The sequence below is a fragment of the Anopheles funestus genome, chromosome 2RL (assembly GCF_943734845.2).
Source record: "Anopheles funestus chromosome 2RL, idAnoFuneDA-416_04, whole genome shotgun sequence".
NCBI lineage: Eukaryota > Metazoa > Arthropoda > Insecta > Diptera > Culicidae > Anopheles > Anopheles funestus.
This window is the reverse complement of record NC_064598.1, coordinates 90,890,574-90,912,172: the sequence shown is the minus strand read 5'-3', so window position 1 is coordinate 90,912,172 and position 21,599 is coordinate 90,890,574. Positions and strand designations below refer to the sequence as shown.

Here is a 21,599-nt window from a genome sequence, read left to right as displayed (position 1 = left end):
CATCATGGATACATGAAACACACGGTTGACACAAATCTGAAGGATATTATACCTGTCTACGTTCAGGACATTATTCGGAAATGTTTTGAGTTTATGAAACAAAATTGAACATTCTAGTTAAACAACTAACATAAAAAAAGTTATTTTTTCTCCAACGTCAACGAGCAAACATCAGAAGCAGAATCCAAAATATGGATGAAACATGATGTTTTTTTTTGCGCCATGATGTTACTTCCACAGAATGGCAACAAAGTAGTACGCATTCCATGTTCGAAAATTTCATGCACAAACATACCGAGAAATTCGTGAATGTTTTATTTGAACCCCTTTTTTACCCACCCCAGCAGTACCGATTGCTGCAGCTTGGGAAACTCGGCTTGACACAATAAAACGCAAAAATAATGTACATCAAACACCCACTCGTATGTCGTTGCATCGCTGTGACCGGCTGGTAGACACAGTTCGGTGTGGATAGAATTTTTGGATGAAGCAATCGATTAAAATGCAGAGAAAAAAACCACAACTGACCCACGTGTACGAGGGAAAAAGGTACAAAAGAAGAGTTGTATGTATGTGTAAAAACATCTTTGTGGAATATAATTTGCCATGCCTATGATGCCGGTTTAGAGAAAATGAAAATATTTCTCATAGACCAACATTGTGAGGTGTAACTTGTTGCGAAGGAAATGCAATGAAAAAAAGGACATTCAAGTTTTTTTTTGAAATTACGACAATAAATAGTGATTCTTGTCGTTTTTTCTCTCCTTCTGACGTGCTGTGTTTGATTACGTTATCGGAGACTTTTCCCTCTACAAATTTACATTTTACATTGTGAATATTTATGGTTTTTTGAGGATTGGCAGTGTAGAGGCAGGAACAGAATTTTATTTTCAAACCATGTAGAACCCTACCCCTGGTGAGCCACTGAAATTGTGTTTTTGTCGGCTTGAGTTCGGGTATGAAAATATATTGTTATTTTTTTTTACTTTATTTTCATTTGTTTATAGCACCAGAATCAATTTTGTTTGACCATAATGGTGTACCAATTAAAATGGATGACAGCCTCCAAACTGGCGAAGCATTTAAGCGCAATGGAAAGCATTAAATTCAATCGAAACTATTCTGGAATGTTTTGGTTTGTTTTTTGCTTTGTTTTGTTGGTGAAATGTACTCTGTTTTGCGTGAAGGGTATTGAATTTGCGCAAATTCGTGCTGATGCGTGCTGCTGTGCGTTCCAGAATTTTCATTTTTGATGGGTAAAGATGAACTTTTGTTTGAATTGCCTTTAGCAAAAATAAAAGAATGGTAAATGTACGATTGTCAAGGGCCTTTAAGGGAGCAGGGAGACAGGGAAAAGCGCATTGTATACCTAAACAAAATGTACTTCAACGAACAAGCCCTTCATCGAGGGACAAATTGTTTTGTCATATTTCACATTGACAAAATCCACTGTCAGGTGTACTTGAGCATTGAATGTACGAGTGTGAAATAAGGTGTATAACTAATTTCTATTGTTTTATGTGATAATATTTTTACTTATTAAAACATCACATAAAAAAAGGTGAAGGTGAGAAAGCAAAATATTCAATGATCTTGAGTTATAATGACAAAAATTGTTATCTTGAGAGAAAACAGAGCCAAAGAAAACATGCATACAATCCCAAAAATAAACCTAAATATATTCTTAACGCTGAGTTGCACATTAGACGACCTACATAGCTTGCAGAGGGGGAAAAGAAAATCTAAAAAGCAAGAAAAAAAGCACAATATGCATCTGATGACTGCACACGGAAACACAATATCGAGAAGAAAAGCTTAAAGCATCTTCATCCTACCACGGCTAGAAGTTTCTATTGGACAAAACACAACAATCTAGACCCCTATCCTGCAGACAAATAAAAAAAAACAACCCTCACACATCGATCCTCGGCACGCGTGGATCGAACCGAGCCTGTGTCGCCGGTTGAACATAAAACTTTGCGCAAACCGGACGTCGCGCATCAGTACGGTGTGCGAATTCGCGCAAGAAGGTCGCGGCTCTGAGTTCGATTCCGCCAGATACCTTTTTTAAACAAGCAAAAACTCCCCACCCCGTGAGCGAGCGAGCGAGCGATCGGGTAAGATCGACGATCGACGACGGTTTGTTGTTTTGACTGCGTTCGTACGCTTCGCATTTTTTTCTCGCCGGCTCGAATCGACTGCACCAAGTCGGGCTACGGCTAGTAGTGCTAATGCGTTGCGATCGGATGGTTCTCGCGTAGCGGTGGTTGTCGATCATTTGCAAAACAAAACAAAAAAACAGACACCGATTGCTTCATCGCGCCGGGAAAGTGAAGTTAGTACGTGTGCAATTAGTGTTTCCCTTCTTTTTGTGTCTTCCTGGGGTGAGAAATTTGGTATGTTTACTTCCGATTCGGGGCGGGTGGGTGTTGGCGCGTGCCACTTTAGAAGCACAAGGGTTGACCCGATTGTAACCGACTGGTGTGTGGTGTGAATTCTCGTAACGGGTGTCGAGGTGTAATCGATCACTGTGCAATGTTGTTCGTTGCGGTTTGTGCCAGTGTGTACTTACAGTGTGAAAGAAAAAATCAAAACCAGACTACATAAAACCTGTGTCTTGTCGTGGAGACGTAAGAACTTCGATGCAAGTGCATTAAGCAACCCTATTTTAAAACACACACGAACTGCATTCGTAAAGAGTGAACCATTCGCAATGAAGAAGCTTTTCGAGAAGGAAGCTTTTACTTAACTGTGTGTTTATGTGTGTTTCTATTTGTGTGTGTTAAGGAGTGTCGGTGTACGTGCACGCTGCCTCAGTTGCAATGTGTACTGGTTCACGTGCCTTATAGCTCCGGTTGTGTGATGCAGCTGAAGCGTGATATTTCAAAAGCAAAAAAAAAACACCGTTTTTTGGCAAAATATTCATTGTACCTCAGTTGAACTATTTCTTCCAATTAGCGATGCGTTATAAATTAGATTAGCAATCGTACCCGTTATAATACAAAAAAAATATTTCTCCACAAAATAGAGAAAGAGGATAACATCCAGGAAATGGATTATTGGTCAATCGTTATTTCTGATGCGACCGCAAAAAAGGGGGTGAAAAAAGGGGATGGGAGGTGTGGAAAACCGGTAAGGTAAACATTGACCCGATTTCGTGTTGCAACTGTTATTTCATGGCCCGAACTTATAATGCGTGCTTCGAGGTGAGGTAGCGACGTCTATGTCCTGGGAAGTAGAGATTTAATTAATTCCACCGATCCACCGTTCGTTCTCGGTCTATTATCCTTTATTTTTGCATCTGACCGAGCAGGAGGGTAGAGCATTGTTTATAAATGGATTGATTTATTTTTAATATAAAACCCACACTAATGCTTCGCGAAATGATAATTAATTTGTTCTATTGAAATGGGACTATAACTATAAAAAAATCCGGCCCAACTCCTAAGTGATAATTGCTTGCTTCTGCTTTGCCAAAAAAAAAATCAAGGATGCAGATTTGCCCAAATGAATAATAATTATAATTCACTTACTTAGTTTCGCTACCGCGATTCGTTAATGGTACGACCCTCGAGCCTTTTTCGTTATGTCCTTAATGGTAATAATCTATATTTGCTGCTCGCCATCATTTACAATTGAGTTTTGATCGTTTCTTAATGATAACCCTCGCGTTGAAAGCGATCGATCGAGTTAAAGCCTCGAGTAGCCAACCAGCTTAAGCTGAGTTCGTGCTCAGTTCGAAAAGAAACGATAACGAAAACAACAGCCAGCAACCAGTGGCTGGTCGACTTTAACCATCCACCGTAAAGTACTAATTTGATGATCGAGGCTTTAGCCGACTTAGCGTGACACATCGCATCGCAAAACATGTCAAGCGAATGCTTAGGTTAAAAACCCTATCAAAAAGGAAAACAGGTTACCGTAGCGCACTTCAACACACGGACCACATTCGACACTTTGAACTTGATCTTGAGCGATCAACCAAGATCCACGCCTTTCGCCCGGCTGCTTAACCAAAACGTTTCATGCACACGAAATGTCACTGTCACCAAATGTGGCGCCCACGGTTTTGACGGATGAAGCGAAACGATCGGTACCGGTCGGGCCGGATTAGTGGCCGAGTGTTGCGGATCGTACCGTGTGGCCGTGACGTGTGGCAATCGGCAAGGCCAAGAGCAAAGCGGCGATCTGTGGGAATTGAACACGATCGGTGAAGATGTACGCATATGCAACGCAGCTTGCGTGAGAGGTTTTACAGGCATTCGATAACAAAACTGTGCGTTCTTTTGCGGTGGCGTATGCACACCTTGATGTTGTCCCTGGCCCCGTCCAATGATGCGCCCCAGTAGGGTTTATGAGTTTTGTTCGATTTGGCTGAGAGGTTTCGCGAATTGTTTTTCAATGCGTTTGAGTTGTTTCAAAGTCTTGCCATGCTAAAGTTGTTTTGTTCTTCTCTTCTGGAACATAATCTATTTTCATCTAACTATTTTCAACAAGCAAATCGGTAAAGTGGCGGTTAACCTTCAAGGTTTATTTTACGCACGATGATAAGCATCGAGTGCTCTTGGGACATCCATCAGCAACTGTTTTGAGACAACATCCAGTGTTGCTTTGTGTACTACAAGCACCAGAAATGTCTGTTCTTCGCGTTTAGAACGTTATTTGTTGTGTGTTCACTAATTAGTCCATCGTCTAACAAAGCGATTAAACGAACAAGGAGGCAATTAGTACTGTATGACATTTCAATAAAACAAGCGCTCCTTAATGTACATTGGATTTTGCAGAAGCTAATTAAATTGAGAATTTTTCGTCAGATGAACGAATAACGCCCCATTAAGAAGTTAGCATAGGAAACTTTTTGACCAACAAACAAAGAGCCGTTTTTGATAAAAGAAGAGAGAGAGACAAAAAAAATACAAACAAATTGTAAAAAAAGAACATCCACTTAAATTCTCATTGCAGTGTTTTCCTGAGATGAAACGCTTTTTGGAGCGGAGTTTTACTACCGAACCCAAATACAAGCCTATGGGTAGCCCATAATAATATGCAAAACATAATGATAATTGAAAGGGATCGGAAGCGTTTCCAGTGAAGATGCTTCCCCAAAACAACCCGCCCCAAAAATACGGTGGCAATATTGAACCGGATGGGCAAGGAGACGAAACACGATGGAACGAAACTTATGGTAATGAGCACTTAAAGCATCAGGTTCTTGAAATTGAAATGCAAATGAGAAGTGCCCTGTTGCTGGGTTCGAATGGAATGCGAGTGCCACGGGTCCGCTTTAAAGCGATAAGGAGTTATTTGCGATTGTTTTTATTCAACCCGGGCGCACTGCAGCTTGGATGCTGGAAAATGTCACCAATGTCTCCAAAAAAGATGTAAATAGCTTGTAAGACGGAGCTTTAGATGCTGATGGGTAAGGCGTTGTAATTGCAAGACGGGGGGCTCCCTGAAAGTGGACCAAAACTAGATGCGCTTGGTGGGAGTTGGTTCAGTTTACGCATGAAGTTACATCAGTGAAGAAGCGCGAAATGGACTTCAACCCTTATCGAAGGTGGTCCCAAGCTGGTGGTTTTTGTTTTTCGATCATGTAATCAGTTGTTACCGATCCGTTTCTTCGTTACGATTTTGTATCCTAATGAGAGTTACATTCCGCATAACGCCCTTGACGGGTCAAACGAATGTACAATTATCTAAGCTCAGGCGTAGACTTCCTTCTTCCGGGGTTCCTTCACTCCGTAACTAAAGCACCCAAGAATCGTCTTCACACATGGGTGACCTAGTGTTGTTTTTCAAAAATGTTTTGCCACAGTAAGGTAAAAGGATGTGCAATAAACACATAAAGTTTTATTTGCTTGTTTTCCGATCGATCTGCTGGCACGAACTAACAGCATGTCTTCTGATAATCTTGCTGATGCGTTCTGACTGACATTTCTTCCCCAACATTAGATTTGCATGTGGATGAACCACGACTTCAGGGCTAATCGATCAAATTGGGCCTAACCCGACTGACTGCGGTTGAGATTGTGGCCAGATAATAAAGCGCGGGACATCAATCACCTGCTTTGACCTGGTCCACCCATCAACGGGAAACGTTCTGGCGAATGGAAAGGATGGTCTACTTATTGTTGGGTGGATATGCTGAAGCACGTTAAATGTGTGCGGTTAGGGCAGAAACACTGACATGAACAAATTGTTTGCCATTAGGCGAAAAACACCTTCGCTAAAAGGTACACAGAGGTCGTGCCCGATGGGTTGTTTCCCGTGGGACTCAAGAATTCGGCCGTGTGTTCGGTACGTGGCTTAGGAAAGGAAACCTTCTCATCACTCTTTGCCGACTATGTAACAAAGATTCTTTTTTATACGCCCCCAGAGCGACCTTTGTTAGTTGATTAGTGGCGTTGAGAAGTGTCGTGTGTTTTTTTTTTCAATCTTCTCTCTAACCGAAAACGAAAACCATCCATCAATCGGTAACGAGATGAGGCATACATAGGGAAAAGAAAAAAATACACGTACAAAAAATCTTTTTGCCCATTTCGAGCCTTATTCAGTTTTGTAGGTTTATTGCCGGTCATCAATAATAAATTCACAAAACGTTACGAGAAAGTGTTCTTTTTCCGGGCTTGCGGACAAAGTTGATGGTGGCGATTAGATCAAATTTCCGGTGCCGATATTTTTCATCAGACCGATTGCAGACGAAATCAATCTTATTGGCGCCATGCGATGAAAGCTGTGGCGTAGATTGATGAGCGAGGATTAAGCTGAGGAAGAAAGTTTGCGATGACAAGATTGATAATTTTATAGTGATGATTATGCTGCATGTTGCAAAAACATTTATAGCGCATTCTATCCTAAACAGTGACGGTTTGTTTCGCAAATAGATTTTACTCCCAACTTTCTCTACGGCCAGTAAGCGTTTATCCGGAAGAAGCAGTTTCGGCAAACGTGTACATCTAATAATTCGCATCACTGGCCATGAATATTGGTTTCCTCGAGAATGTTTGCTTTCGTATTTCTTCTTCAGCACGCGCTCGTTGGACTTTATTCCGGTTTTTGGAAACATAAAATACCTACACTTTTGATACACCCTGGCCCTGGTGGCTTTAGCGTATTGATTTTTGCGTTCTGTTTATCGCATGGTAAACCTAACCTTGACGACCGGACAGGATGGCGTTACTAATTATGCACACGTTCGTCATCGGTGGACAGGTTTTTCTTTTTTGCGTTACTGGTGCCGAATGCCGGTGAAATAACAAGACCATTTGTTGGACGCAAAGGCTTAGAAGTAATTGGAGAGAGAGAAAGAAAAAAAAACCTGCAAACGAAACCAATCAAACAATCCTAATCGAACGGAATGTGACAGCTGTTGTCATCGGCGAAATAGTAGAATGAGCTGTCAAGGTGACAGCTGTGGTTTGGGTAAATTTTATGGAAGAAATGAGCACGCTTAAGTAGTTGGAATAGTAAGAGGAAGAAAAACTAAATACAGGGAAGTTGATGGCCTCTTTTATGCATTATACTGTCGCTTGCTATTAGTACCTTTCAATGTCAAACTCAAGCATTGAAGGAAGGGTACACCAATATATGCGATAGAACAGTCTACGTATGGGGGGGGGGGGGGGGGGGGCTTTGCAAAAAAAAATCATACACTGCTGCAGTGGAAACAGTAGCCTAGAATGCATGAATATCTGCAACAATGCTCAGTAGCACCCTCCATTAACATTCGCATGATGTAATCGCACTGGAAGCGCATGGTTAAAGCCGAGAGCCCAAATGCATGGTAGGCATTCGGTACGAAAACTTTCAAGCGCACCATACCAATGGCAGGTGGGCCTGATTGGTGGGTTTAGAAAGGCCCACTTCCCAAACGAAGGCACACGAGGGGTGCAGTTATAAAACGATACGTTTCGTCTGATGATAATTATCTTTCGATTGCGAGGTCTATCGGTCCATAGCTTCATCGAGCGGCCTTTTGTCTAGATGGGGCACATTTGGAGCCCCCGGTCTGATGACCTCCGTCAAGGTTCCCTAGTGTCCTGGCTGTAACGACCCTTTTGGGTCGATGGCCATCGATTGTAGAACCGAACCAATTCGGTGTGTTATTTACGTCTTTTCACTCGAACTATTGCAGGTCACTCGTTGGAGCCAGACATTAGGAGGCGGAGAGAACGTTTGTCCAACTACTATACAATCCCCGCATTATCAGTTGGTGTCACAGTAAAGTGTGGTTAGTTTGCGAAGGCATCCAAATAAGAACGCTCGTGTGGTGTAAAATTTATTCCAGTTTCGTGCAAGATTCATAAAACGCTACGCAACGGGGAAAATCCCAACACACATCATCCGAACAACGGCGGCGTGTGATTGTGTCCGGCGAGAGTGCGTGTCGAGTGGTTCTGTGCTGTGATGCTGTAACCGTGTGCCGTTTGTGATACGTCCGATACACGTGTGTTTATGGAAAGCAAAGGCGCTAACCCCGATTCCTAAGCGGTTCCGGAGACAATAGTGTTTATGCTGGGAAACAGCGTACAGACAAACGTACATCCCCAGACCTCAACGCGGCATGTGAGTTGGTGGGTGCAGGGAGCAAGTGTATCAAGATAAACGCGCAAGTTCCGAGACGCACCGTGTGGGAAGTTTGGCAAAGGTACAGAGACACAGTGCTAGTATATCTCAATCCCCGAAGAGGGTTACCCGTGGCAAGATGCGTAAAGTTTGGCTCCTCGCCAGCGCCGTGTTGGCGTTTCTCAACTTTGTGAAATCGCAGGAAGTCGCTCGGACACTCTACAGTACCAGGTAAGTGCTTTCTGCTCGTACAAGCAGAACAATTAAACACTTCAGTTAGGATGATTCAGTCAGAAGCTGCTAGAATTATACAAATGTGTAAAACTTCCAATTTCTGATGCAATGAGTGCTCACTCCGTGGAATGAGGTTGCTTTCCGAAATTATTCGGTTGCTAGTTGAATTACGGCATCGTTTAAAGTGGTTCCGGAAGATCAAAGTAAAGCTTTCGAAGCTCTCGAATAAGCGGTAGACCGATAGAGAAACCCACCACGTGTCTTTATGTCCGGAAGGACACCGGAGAAGTGTGATGCATTCACGTCTCGGCTGAGTGCATCTCTTACGACTGTTGTCGCCGATGATTGTCGCAAAACCTCACGTATCGATCACTGCGCAGTGTTTCGAGTACGTACACAGAAACACAGTATTTCCTCGAAATCGAGATGTAGCGAGTAACGCTTTGCTGAGGACCTTGTATGGCTCAAGAAGAGAGAAAAAAAACAGATCATCCTTCCGGACTGTGAAACGGTGTACCAGTAGTAGAAAAAGAAGAAGTGTAACAACCAAAAAGTTATTACCTTGGGCCACAGTGGTTGACGTTGTGGTTCGAAAAATGGTAGGCAAACAGTCAAATATTGACCACCGTTGCCACAAATGCTGCCCGATCGAACGGAGTTGACGCTAATGGGCGAACGCGCGCCCGATCGCTCACGATCATTGTTGCGTTTCGGCACTTCGGCGCTGATGTATGCGGCTTTTACTGACCTTTATACCCCACCTGACGTTTCGTATCCACGGTCAGTTCGAACGGAGAACTATGCTGTATGAAGCGCTAGCTCTATCACAAGTCAAGCCATACTTCCTTCTGTTTTTGATGCTGACGATCAATTTCTACCGGGTGTGTGATTGTTCTTGAATCGTTTAGATCTCTGAAGCATGTGCTTGAACTAGCAACATTTGTTTCGGGGGTCGATTATGGAATCGAATAAAAAAGTACCTCCCAACACTCAACAACCGTGAACAATTGGCATCGATGACAATGAATGGGCGATCGTTGAGCGATCGTTGACTTGTGCAAACAGCCGGTAGTTTGCCAGCTGTCAGCATAAGTTAACCTCCTTGAACCTACGGGGTATTTGTGGATTCCTTCAGATTTGCTAGAAGATGTCACCGCAAACACCCTTGCGTCGGCATAAGAGGAAGTAGTTACTTTTGTTTGTGCTACTATTAATATGGTAGTAATTGTTCACTCACGAGTTGTCCAAAAAACTTCGCTAGAAAAAATAATATCCCACCATGTCAATCAACTTTCAAGAGTATCTTCTTTAGAGGCGACGGAATGTGAAGAGCAAGGGTGTAGCATCTCCCAGTTCACGGTAGGTTACAATTTGGGCTGTTTCATCACAATGACTAACAGCTGTGTTGTGCAATTATAATGCTGTGTTACATTAAAAGAAACGATTTATTAATGCACCGTATGGGGAGCGTTTTTTTCGAATCTCATAACTACTGAAGGTTAGTCCGGTCATATGTTTATTTCAGGGAGCTGTCAGAACGATCAGTACAAGTCGGCTAGCCATATGAATGACTGTTATTTACTGATCCTACGTCAATGGAAGTGGGGGGAAGTGTTTTGGATGCGCCGACAGAAGTGTATGAATTATGCGCGTGCATCAAGAGTGAAACAGTATCCGACCTTTCAGCAATTTGAAAGACGCCTCACAAGAATGCGATAGAATTGATCACGTGTAGATATAAATGGTTGCGTATGGTTAGATTTACTAATTAATACCCCTGCACACGATGTAATTACTAATGCAAAGCAAAATTAATCGGCAGTTACGTTTAGTGTAGCATCGGAACGTGATAAGATCGAAGAGCAACAAAAAAATCAGTACGAGGTGTTTGGCAAACGAGCCACATCAATTTACATGGTGCTTGGCTACGGATCGATGACCATCGCCGTTAATGTTGTTTTCTTAACATTTGATGATTTTGCACACTTTTCGCGACTGTTCTTGTGTTAGTTTAAAAGCATCAGGACAAGTTTGTTTATCATCTTCTTCAACTTTGAACGGTCGGTATGAGTGTCTGAGTTGAAAAAGCCAAAAAAAGCTTCCTGAAATATTAGGACATAATGTCGTGTTGGGCGAAGGAAATAAGAGCTCGAAGACTTATAGTAATAAGCCATTAATACTTCACCTATCATTAACTATATTCATTTCCTAGTATATGATGCGTTGGAATGTTATAAGAGCATGTGTTTGGAGAGAGAGAAAAACAAAACTGGTTTCTATCCGGTTGTGTAAATTTTTGGGAGAATCCCAACCCAATTGTTTGCCAATCACTTCAGCCCATCCCCAGATCAGGTTTGGGTTTTGGTTGGAAGATTTGAAATTTATTGCAAAATGGGTGTTATGAAAGTAGAGTTTGTGCAAGTTAAGCTTTTGAAGAGGTTCTATAGCACGCTACCGCCTGCTGTGTTGTTCGTTAAGGAAGTGTTGCATCGTTGAAGAAGCTTATCTTTTTTCTTTCATGTTCTACATTTCATCTTCTTTCACGTTTGATGGTGAACGTACTGGGTGAAACTTGAATGCTATTATCTTAACTTATACTTTTGTGATATAAATGTGGCAATGTGCCAGGGTTTTCAGGTCCGAGAGGTAAAGTTAGATCCATTTATTGAACTCTTCTCAAGGTGAACTGTAATGTGTTGAGATAGATCTAGAACTAGAACTACTTCTCTAATTTCTGCAACTCTTCTAAGCGGAAATCTATTCTATTGAGACCGACACACCCAAAAGCTTTGCGCTGAGAAAGCTTTGAATAGAACCAATTTCAGTGTTTAAAAGTTCTAGAAATAGAGGACCTCCAGAAGAGCTTGAAGGAATCAAAATCGACTCCGACGCATTTGAGTTCAACTTGAAAAGAGTCCAGACTTTGAGCTGTTGTTGAGGGAATTCCTTATCGCATCGTAGGGGGAAAACAATGATAGTTTTATGGAGATCGCTTGTGCGTGCTAATTAAACCATCATCTGAATGAATGTATGAATAGGTACAGGACTGTGAACTGTGGATTCCCCAACTGAGGATTCCCCAACCACAGGGCTGGGAGGCTTGCATCGAAGCATTCAGAGCATCTTATCTATCATTCATAATTTTTAAAGTGCACACATGGATCGAGATCATTTAACCGTATCATGCCGGTAGTACGGTTACGCCAGCTAGTTTGCATCGTTTACCACATTTAACTAATAAATTGTACATTCCCGGCCGGGATGTGAAACTCCAGCCCGTTCCATGAAGTCATGTTCGTTGATTTATACACGCATGATGAACATTATTTGACTTTTAGTGTTGGATGCTGCGAAAGATTAATTACCGCAACCGGTGGTGCCTGGTAGAATAATAAATCACAGACATCATCCGACTGTGACGCTGTGCAGCAGAGGATTTGTATTTATTTTTGCTGCGCATTTTGCTTCGCACGGCAGTTGTTAGTGGCCGTGTCGATGTCTCCTGTTTCACACCTTTCTTCCTAATGCAACCCTGGCGCTGTTCGTGTTGATTCTAGACGACCTACAATAACGCACAATATCACTCTTGTACCGTTTCGCAGATATGACAACCTGGACATTGACACCATTTTGGGCAGCAATCGGTTGGTTTCGAACTACGTCGACTGTTTGCTTAGTCGCAAACCGTGCCCACCGGAAGGCAAGGACCTGAAACGTAAGTATTGTTGGTTTTTTTTTCTTTCGATACGGTAGAAGATGGCAGACGTGTGTCTGAGTGCGGGAATTTGTTTGTTTATTTCATTGACCCGGTTGTGGCTACTGTCAATAGTGGCCGTTGTAAATTGTTTAAAGGGCTATTAATCATGTACATCAGACGTTAAACTTTTTTTTTTCAATTTAAGTTCTGATTTTAGTTAATGATAATGTAGAGAAAAACTATGCCAGGGTTTATTTAAATTAATTTTAAAATATTAATTAGAACAACTTGATAATATTCCATCCCTTTTTCGATGTGCTCACAGAACAATTAGGTTTCTAAATGTTGCAAACATACGTTTGCAATTCAAATTACGCCCTCAAAAACGCATAATGGCGTGCAGATGGTTCGTTCCAAAGCGAATGACCCCATCGGTGTAGTGCAGCAAACATGCAATGGCGCTTTGTTTTTTCCCTCACCATCTTTCTAGGCATTATTAGGCAGCAATGTGTTTACGGCTTAGCATTTACCGATCAAATCGACCGGCAAGAGAAAGGAAAACTAAGGTTTTTCTTGACTGCCCTGTCAGTAGTAGGAATGTGGTGGACGATTAAAAAGCAATAAACTTTCGCTTCGGCCGTGTAGGTGTGTGAGCAGGTTCGTCGCTTTGTGTCGCATACGAACGTCCTTGGCCTTGGTGCGTTCGTGGAAGGTATTTAAGGGCGATGGATGAAAACCATCGGCCATTAGAAAAGGTGTAGAAGGTTTTGTCCCTTTCGTCCTGTTAGTAGTAAAGGTGGTACAACACTTGGTAAACGATTAGGTCTTTAATTCCCGGTCACCCTCGTCATTATTCTAATGGTGAGCCATAATCGAGGGTGATGGTAGCTCGGCTGGATAATTTGTATCCATTTACTGAGCAAGCACCAGCCTTGGAGAACCCTTTTCTTTTCCTAGGAAAAACCTAGACTTATTCTATTACGTAGTGCTACCTCCGAGAAGGAAAATGGAGTAGAAAATGTTTAAAAAATTGCTACTTTAATCCTAAATCGAACGAAAAAGGTTCATGTTTGTTGGTGGTTGCCAGTAGGTGGACAACGGCAAGAAAAAAGGGAACCCATTTCCTTCTTTATGATGCTTATCGATCGTTCGGTAAAAAAAACGACGCTTGAAAACGATGGCTCTAATGCAAACAAATCACAGCACGGTTGCGGTTAAGCCCCCGTTCAGTGGTCAGTTTGACCGTCGAAGGTTAAGGGTTCAGTTATCCCTCTGTCAGGGATTCCTTCACTAAGCGGCAAAAGGAAAACTGGATCACAACTAATTTGCATAACTTCCATCGGTACGGTCAATGTTTTTGCTCGGTGCACATAAACACGAAACGGATGAATCTCTGTACTACCGTACCATGAATAATCTTAACCAAGGGTAAGTTGTATGGCTTCCATATCTTGCATACCGTTAAGGTGCGCATTTGTTATGCGTGAAAAAAAGCGCGCCAAAACACAACGGAATCCCAAAGGGAGTGCGAAAATGGTGTTGAATGGAGTTACCTATAGCAGTGGAGCTAGAGGAAAAATGTAGCGTCCATCCATACAACACCAGTGGGGATGAAATGTTTAGAGCAAAACAAAAGAGAAGAAGAAAAGAGAAATTGCGTATTAAAGCGAAACAAAACGGGGTAAAGGAAGATAAAATACGATACGTTTAGTGATTTGTATGCGTTCCGCGTATACAAGTCGCAAGGGAAGATACCAAGGAAGGTCTCATCGGTTTTTGGGGGAAAGTGAGGGTTGGAATGTTTGTTTATTTTATCATATTTCTATTAGCGAGACCTTGGTTGGAATGCAGGAAGTAAATAGGGACTGAAAATTCCACAACTCCCTTGGTAAAGTGTTTGTAAATTTTGAACAGAATTCTTGAACACTACGGAATTTATTAAACAAAACAAAAAATGATTCCAGTTTTACCGTGCTGTGAAAAAATCACACCCAGCATCGAGGTTTTGCGGTGGTTACGAAAATGTTTGCCTCACCAAGGAAAATCATTATCATAACAAGAGCTCCCCGAGGAACTGGTTAGCAAGCGCTTCCGGACCGCTGAATGAGGTGTGCACCGAAAGATAAAAAAAACCCGATCTGCAAGAAAACTACGCCGCACCGTTAAGTCGATAACGTTGGGCGACATTCCGCAGCAGTAGATCGAGCTATCGGGCTTCGGCCCAAAGTAGTCCACCAGAATCGAGGTGCAGCCGTCTAGATATGGTTTGCACAAACTTGCCGAGATAAACTCACAAGAGGATAGATTGCTCCCCAGGGGGAAATGCATGGAGTTGTAGGAAAGCAGATGAGCACAAGCGGGGACCGTTAGTAGGGGGGGACCCCAGGTGACAATATGGGACGTGTACAGACTTAAAGAGAAAGTTTCGCGGTCGGCAGCACACGGGTACGGGTGCGTCGTTTTGCGGTGCTTTTGTTTACTTTGATCGTGTCATCGTGTCCACGTCCCGGTGTACGAGGGAAGGATGGTCGGCATTGCGTTGCAAGCATTCCTTCAACGTTCGTTGTCGTCGTCATCGTCGTCGGGCGCTGATGAGGGTGTGTATTTCGGTCCATCCCGACGCAGCTTGTCGGGGCGAACCGTGAGCCCCGATGAAGCCCGTTGATGGTTGTGGCTTTTACGGCTGGGTTAGCCATAGCCCTAGCGGTGTGTCGTTCGTGTTAAAGCTTCTGAGGATGTTGCGTTGCGTTTGGAGCACTCAATCTAGTACGCAGGGAAAGGGCGTACGACAAGGCCACCCTCTTTACATATGTAATTGGAGGCAAAGTGAATAACAAACAGGCACCACCCTTCCCTGGAGCGATGGAAAGAGACGAAGACCACCCCGACAACAATGGCGACTAGGTGCGGAATTAACACGCGTCGAGCTGTTGTTGTAAAGCCGGAGGGTTAGTCGTTTTTGGGGGGAAAATAGTTTAAAGCTGTACCAGGTTCGCTTGTCAGCTACCGGGAACGTGTATTAAAACGTTGTAATTCCACCCAGGGCCCGGCCCCGAGAGCGAGAAAGGCTTGAATAAATGAAAGGCTGTAAAATACGGAAAAGCGTTACACATTCACCCCCGTAAAGCTTCCCTGTTTATCCTGTTTCGCTGCTGTTGAAAATCCCACAAAATAGAGTTACGGAAAACGTGCTGCACATAAATTATTTCATTAAAACTTAATCAATGTGGCACTATTTAAAGTGAACAGGCGAATGAACTGATTAAAATTCAATATGCATTCTTGAGCTGTTCGTAAGACATCGAGATATCTTTAGCCACTGAATGCTAGTGCGTGTGAGTTCTTTAAAGAGAACTTCTCTTAAAGATTAATTGTTATCGTTTGAAAGCATCTCTTGATTGGGGCCATTAACACAGTAACAGCAATAGCAAAGTGTCAGGCAAACGATTTATGATGATTAACCTCTTTTAGCCTTCATTAATTGTGATGGGCCATATGTATAACTATGGTGCACAATTAAAAGCTAACCCAGTTGCACTTTTACAACCTCTATCAACTACCCAGACTGTGAAGTTTACACGAAGTTATCCCAGGTAAATACACTGTGTTACAAAATTATATCACCACGTCTTTTTTCCATATCTATTCTATTGATTAAGAAATTATGGTTTAATTTCTTTATTTTCTAAATTATATTTCAAAAATAAAAATTCTTGTTTCTTAGGGCCAAAACCAAAGCAAGTGTGCCTTGCAACGATAATCAACAGTAAAAGAATATAACTACGCCACACAAATAATAGTATGAAGTCCGGAAGAAATAATGGCTTCGGAAGTCATGAAAGTTATTCCGCGAAAGGTCCAGGGCTTCAGTTTTCTTCAATTGTTGTCGGAAGAAGAACTTTAGCTTCACAGGAGAATGTTTCGACAGTTCACAAGGTCCATGAAGATGGAATATATTGTAATTCTGGGATGCTTTATATTTCCAGCAGATATTCTCTGTTGGTTTTAGTCTGTTCAAAGCTTCTAAAAATGTTATTATAATTTAATTAAGAAAGAAATAGTTAACCGTAATGAAGAGTTCAGTGATTACTACTCCTTTATGGTTTGGTCCATTTTTTTTAATGGTTTAAAAAAACCTGAATAAAGCTATAATTTTGAAACACAGTGTAGTGCCTGTGTACCGGTTTCCCTATGTCGTCATGCGTGCACTGATACTGAGTGCATTTCGATGCAAAAAGCTTTGACATGTATCTTGAATGCAGCTTTATCTTCCATGCTGAATATCGACATGGAATTGTTGTCATACACACGCGCACACAAAGAAACCGCTTCTACAACGACGAATAGTTTTGTTTTGTGATTCTTTTCATTATAATTCTCACAACCCCTTCCCGGGCCCGTTCTAGGCTGGTACCTATGCAATTTTATCTCACATTAAATGGTAATTTACGAACGTCATCTCGGGCACGACGTTGTGCACCCCCTGTATGGCATCTGTCGGAAACGGGTTTCTGATGGCAATGTGTGCCTGTGGTACCTGTTGCTAGAAGATGCACAATGCTGTTAAGTTCATCCCGTCCACCTGATGCGAGTGTCTCCACCGTGAGAGGAAACCGTTTGTCACAATCGTTGATCAAGTGGTTTTTTGCCAACGGTAAGCGCAGCTAAAAGTGCAGTTGCATTAAGCTGCAGCATCGAACGACACTTCGGTCAAGCATGATGCCGTGTGTTTGTGAGTATTATGTGTCAGCATTAACGAGACTTCTCGAGCAGGATGACCATTTCCGTACAACGGTGAAACATGATTAATCTGATGTACCTGACGTGTGTGCAAAAGCAGCAGGTTCTACGAGAATGTGGAAGAATTCGTTGGTCTCTACCATGTGTTGACTACCTATATGTGTGAGTGTTTGTATGTGAAAAACCACTTCCAATCTGGATGAGTTGGTGCCGAAAGCTGCCCGAAAGAGCTGGAACGTTGAACAAGCTTTTAGTATCCCACTCGGATACCAGCATGCGGTGCTCGAATGCTGACCGTTGAAGCGATTATTTATTCATCCCATCCGGTTCTGTGGGACTGCACTCATGACTGAAAGCTTGAAAAGGCATCCCGGGGTTTTTGGTGGAACCGGCACCCGGTACATATGGCTGCCGTGGTGCATATATGCACCTAGAAGAGTTATCAGCCGTAGGGGAGAACAAAAAGCAGGAATTGAACCACCCGGTTTACCTCTCGAATACTTACCGGTAGCATTAGGATACGTTGGTTGGAAGTTGCGCTCCATCGATTGAAGCGCAGCTGCCCACAACGGGTGGAGTGGTCTTTAGACAAATTTAGCTTTTGTGGTTAACCTGCCCAGGCTAAGTGTTTTATCAAACGGGCTAATGGGAGCGGTTAGATCGAGGCAGCAATTTACCTTCAACAAAGCCTCAAAGTCTGAGCATCGATGGTACTGCCACCGTTACGGATCAGGTCGTAAAGGTGATTTAGAATGTTCCTCCAGGGATTAAGGTAACACATGTCGGTTACACTTTGTGAATCACAGCGACAAGAATGATGATCCTTGCCCAGATTTGTTAGCCAACGAGATGTGTTGAAATTTGTACATTTGAAGGCAATATTGGGGTGTGTTTAAAGAGTAGCCTTGAAGAATTTTATTGCGTAGATTTAATAAAAGAAATTCTTTTGCCCACCATCTACAGAAACTCACACACACAAAGACCACAAAGCCCCAAAAAGGCAAGCTGAAAATGTGAAAACGGTAACTTCTGCCTGGTACGAATGTGCCGGAACAGATTTCGATTTGCATATCTGTTCTTATACGCGCGCGCGTTTGTGCATTTCACATTTGCAACACGTTGTCGCACGTTGCTGTAGCAATGGTGTTGGGTGTGCCAAGTGGCAATGTGAACCTGTTGAACAACTTTACGTGACACCGTGCGTGGTGAAGGAGGGGAGGATTGAGGAAAGGATGAAGGAAGCAAGATTGAAGTTTAATTTATTCTCCACACAATCGGGTGTAAGGAAATCGGGCCTGGAAAGATCGAAAGATGGGTTTTCTTTCCTTCAAGGGTGACTAATGTTTGAATGGGGTGCAGTTCGGAAAAAAGGATTCCAAGCACGTTTTATATTCACAGGTTTTTTTAAAGATGACACATGTGTGGTCAATATTTAACTAAGAACTAGTTTAGTTTAGTTGTAATTATAATAGTAAAAAAAAATCATCTTCACTATGGATAGTCAAAATATTTCTTGATTAAATACTGCAATGCTTTTTTTTATAAAATGTTCTACCATTAATTTAAACCCATTCGATTATTACCATCTAGAAAATATCCACCTTATGGTTTATGCGAACATCACGAACAGAAAGAAGAGCTTATAATTAAGGAAAATTACAGCTCTATGTATTGGTTACAAAAGCTACCAACGTCAAGAGCATCAAACAAACGCATTTTACGACAAATCATTACGAACATGCCATTCCAAGAGCGACCGCCGCATGTAACGTTCACCCAACCCAACGGATGCTGATGATCTGTCTAGTTTCCGTATTCATTTGTAAGAATTCGTAAACCTCAAAGGGACATTACAGTGGTAGGCGAAAAAAAACGATCATCATGAGCATAAACCACAGTCATTTGGAGTACGCTTCCACAACCTGGAAAGGTATCTGGTTTCGTTTTGGAATCTTTAAATCGTTTTCATATTTGAAAAGACCTGGTATTTTTTTTACTTCTTTTACTAGCTCATGGGAAAATGGCTCCATTCCTCAATGGTAGAATTGGATTTGGTTACTTTACAGGCAAATAATGTGCCGGTTCATTAACGAACCAAACTCATTAAACGGTTTTGCATACTTTGAAAGAGACTTCCTATTTTGTACGCTTCATGCCTAGTGGAACGTCTGCAACAAATTGTAAATAAAGGTTAAACCGCAGCTGAATTTAATCGCGGAATGACTCGGATAATGATGTTACGAGTGAGTAATTAGAATTGTATCTTGGAAACGGATTTGTACACTGCTTGATCTAGTGATCTAGTGTTGTGTGCCACAAGCTGCTGAATGCGAACGAAAGAACAGCTCATTGAATTGTGTGAGTAAAGTAACTCACAAGAGCACTCGCATATAGACAACTATTCTTTGAAATCTTCAAATGGTTGAGATATTATTTTACAGAAATAAAGATTTCTGGTACCAAATGTTCTTCTGAGGAAAAAACACTATTAGTTGTACTAGTACTATCCACAATTTTGTTTTTGGGTTTTCCACATGAATAAATATTTAGAATTTCTGGTTTTTCTTGATTCAATAGAACCTTTTAAAGAACCCGCACTATGAGAGCTTTGACTAAAATTGAATTCAACTTCCAAGAAATAACAGAAATGGATTAGAGATGAGAATAACAACTCTTTTTAGTGAATAAACTCAGTGTGAATGAGTTGTTATTAGGAGTCAGCTCGTTTAACAATTCATTTCAGAGTCAAAAAAAACCCGGCATAAACGTATAGAAGTACTAGGAGGGTTAGGACCTTATAAATTTTTTAATTTTTTTGATTTTTTTGAATTTTTTTACTCTTTTTTTATTTAAAGCATTACTTCAGTGAAATGAAATACATTGCAACCGATTGGCATTAAAATAAATCAATTCAATTTTTTTTTGCAAAATTTCTCAAAAAAAACGTAAGGGGTAAGCCTTATGAAATTTTCGAGTTGAAAATTTTTTAAAATTTTTTTTCTGATTTTTTATTCTTTTTTTAATTTAATGCATTATTTGAGTGAAAAGAAACTTATTGCAACAAATTCGCATGAAAATATATCACATTTATAAATTTTGCTAAATTGCTCAAAAATGAGGAAAATTTTACATTTTCTCAAACAGGGTATGGAACTTGGTTCCTCGAATAACTTCCGGCATAGACATCTGAGGGCATGGCCGTCCAAGAAGAAAATGTAGCCATTGATGCCATCTATCGCCCACAGGTTAAAGATTGGCGATCCGTTGGATACCGACCGAGTTATAGGCAAAACTTGGTGCAAAAATGAGCTATTTTAAATTTTCTTTATTTTGAATTTTTTAATTTTTTTTATTATTTTGCACTATTTTTTTATTTAAATCATTACTTGAGTGAAAAGAAACACATTGCAACCAATTGGCATTAAAATAAATCAATTTAATTTTTTTTGCAAAATTTCCTAAAAAAAACGTAAGGGGTAAGCCTTATGAAATTTTCGAGTTGAATTTTTTTTTAATTTTTTCCAATTTTTTATTCTTTTTTTAATTTAATGCATTATTTGAGTGAAAAGAAACTTATTGCAACAAATTTGCATGAAAATATATCACATTTATAAATTTTGCTAAATTGCTCAAAAATGAGGAAAATTTTACATTTTCTCAAACAGGGTAAGGAACTTGGTTCCTCGAATAACTTCCGGCCCGGACACCTGAGAGCATGGCCGTCCAAGAAGAAAATGTAGCCATTGATGCCATCTATCGACCACAGGTTAAAGATTGGCGATCCGTTGGATACGGACCGAGTTATAGGCAAAACTTGGTGCAAAAATGAGCCTTAGTCAATTTTCATTTTTTTGAATTTTTTGGTTTTTTTATTATTTTGCACTATGTTTTTTATTTAAAGCATTACTTAAGTGAAAAGAAACACATTGCAACCAATTGGCATTAAAATAAATCAATTTAATTTTTTTTCAAAATTTCCCAAAAAACGTAAGGGGTAAGTAAGCCTTATGAAATTTTCGAGTTGAATTTTTTTTTTAATTTTTTCCAATTTTTTATTCTTTTTTTAATTTAATGCATTATTTGAGTGAAAAGAAACTTATTGCAACAAAGTCGCATCAATCATGAGTGAGTAAAATGGCCGAACCTTAACGTATACGCTTATGCCGGGTTTTTTTATGACTCCGAAATGAGTCATTAAACGAGCTGACTCCTAATAACGACTCATTCACTCTGAGTTGATTCGCTAAAAAGAGTCGTTATTCTCATCTCTAGTTCAATGCAACGTTTCAACTCACTATCTCACTCTTACTCACTTTGCACATCTCTAAAATGGATTCCGTTTCATCACTTTAAGTCGAAAGTC

At 41.1% G+C, this 21,599-nt stretch overlaps 1 protein-coding gene across 1 annotated transcript in view; it reads left to right on the top strand.

Annotated features, from left to right (window-relative positions):
• The first annotated feature begins 2,125 nt into the window (after positions 1 to 2,125).
• The window catches only part of LOC125765700 (uncharacterized), a 31,605-nt gene continuing 12,131 nt past the window's right edge, over positions 2,126 to 21,599 (top strand). Inside the window, exons 1-3 of the mRNA XM_049431131.1 lie at positions 2,126 to 2,396; positions 8,135 to 8,796; positions 12,402 to 12,514. Of these exons, the coding sequence (XP_049287088.1) occupies positions 8,705 to 8,796; positions 12,402 to 12,514 (205 nt within the window). The 5' untranslated portion in view covers positions 2,126 to 2,396; positions 8,135 to 8,704. The remainder of the gene's footprint in view (positions 2,397 to 8,134; positions 8,797 to 12,401; positions 12,515 to 21,599) is intronic.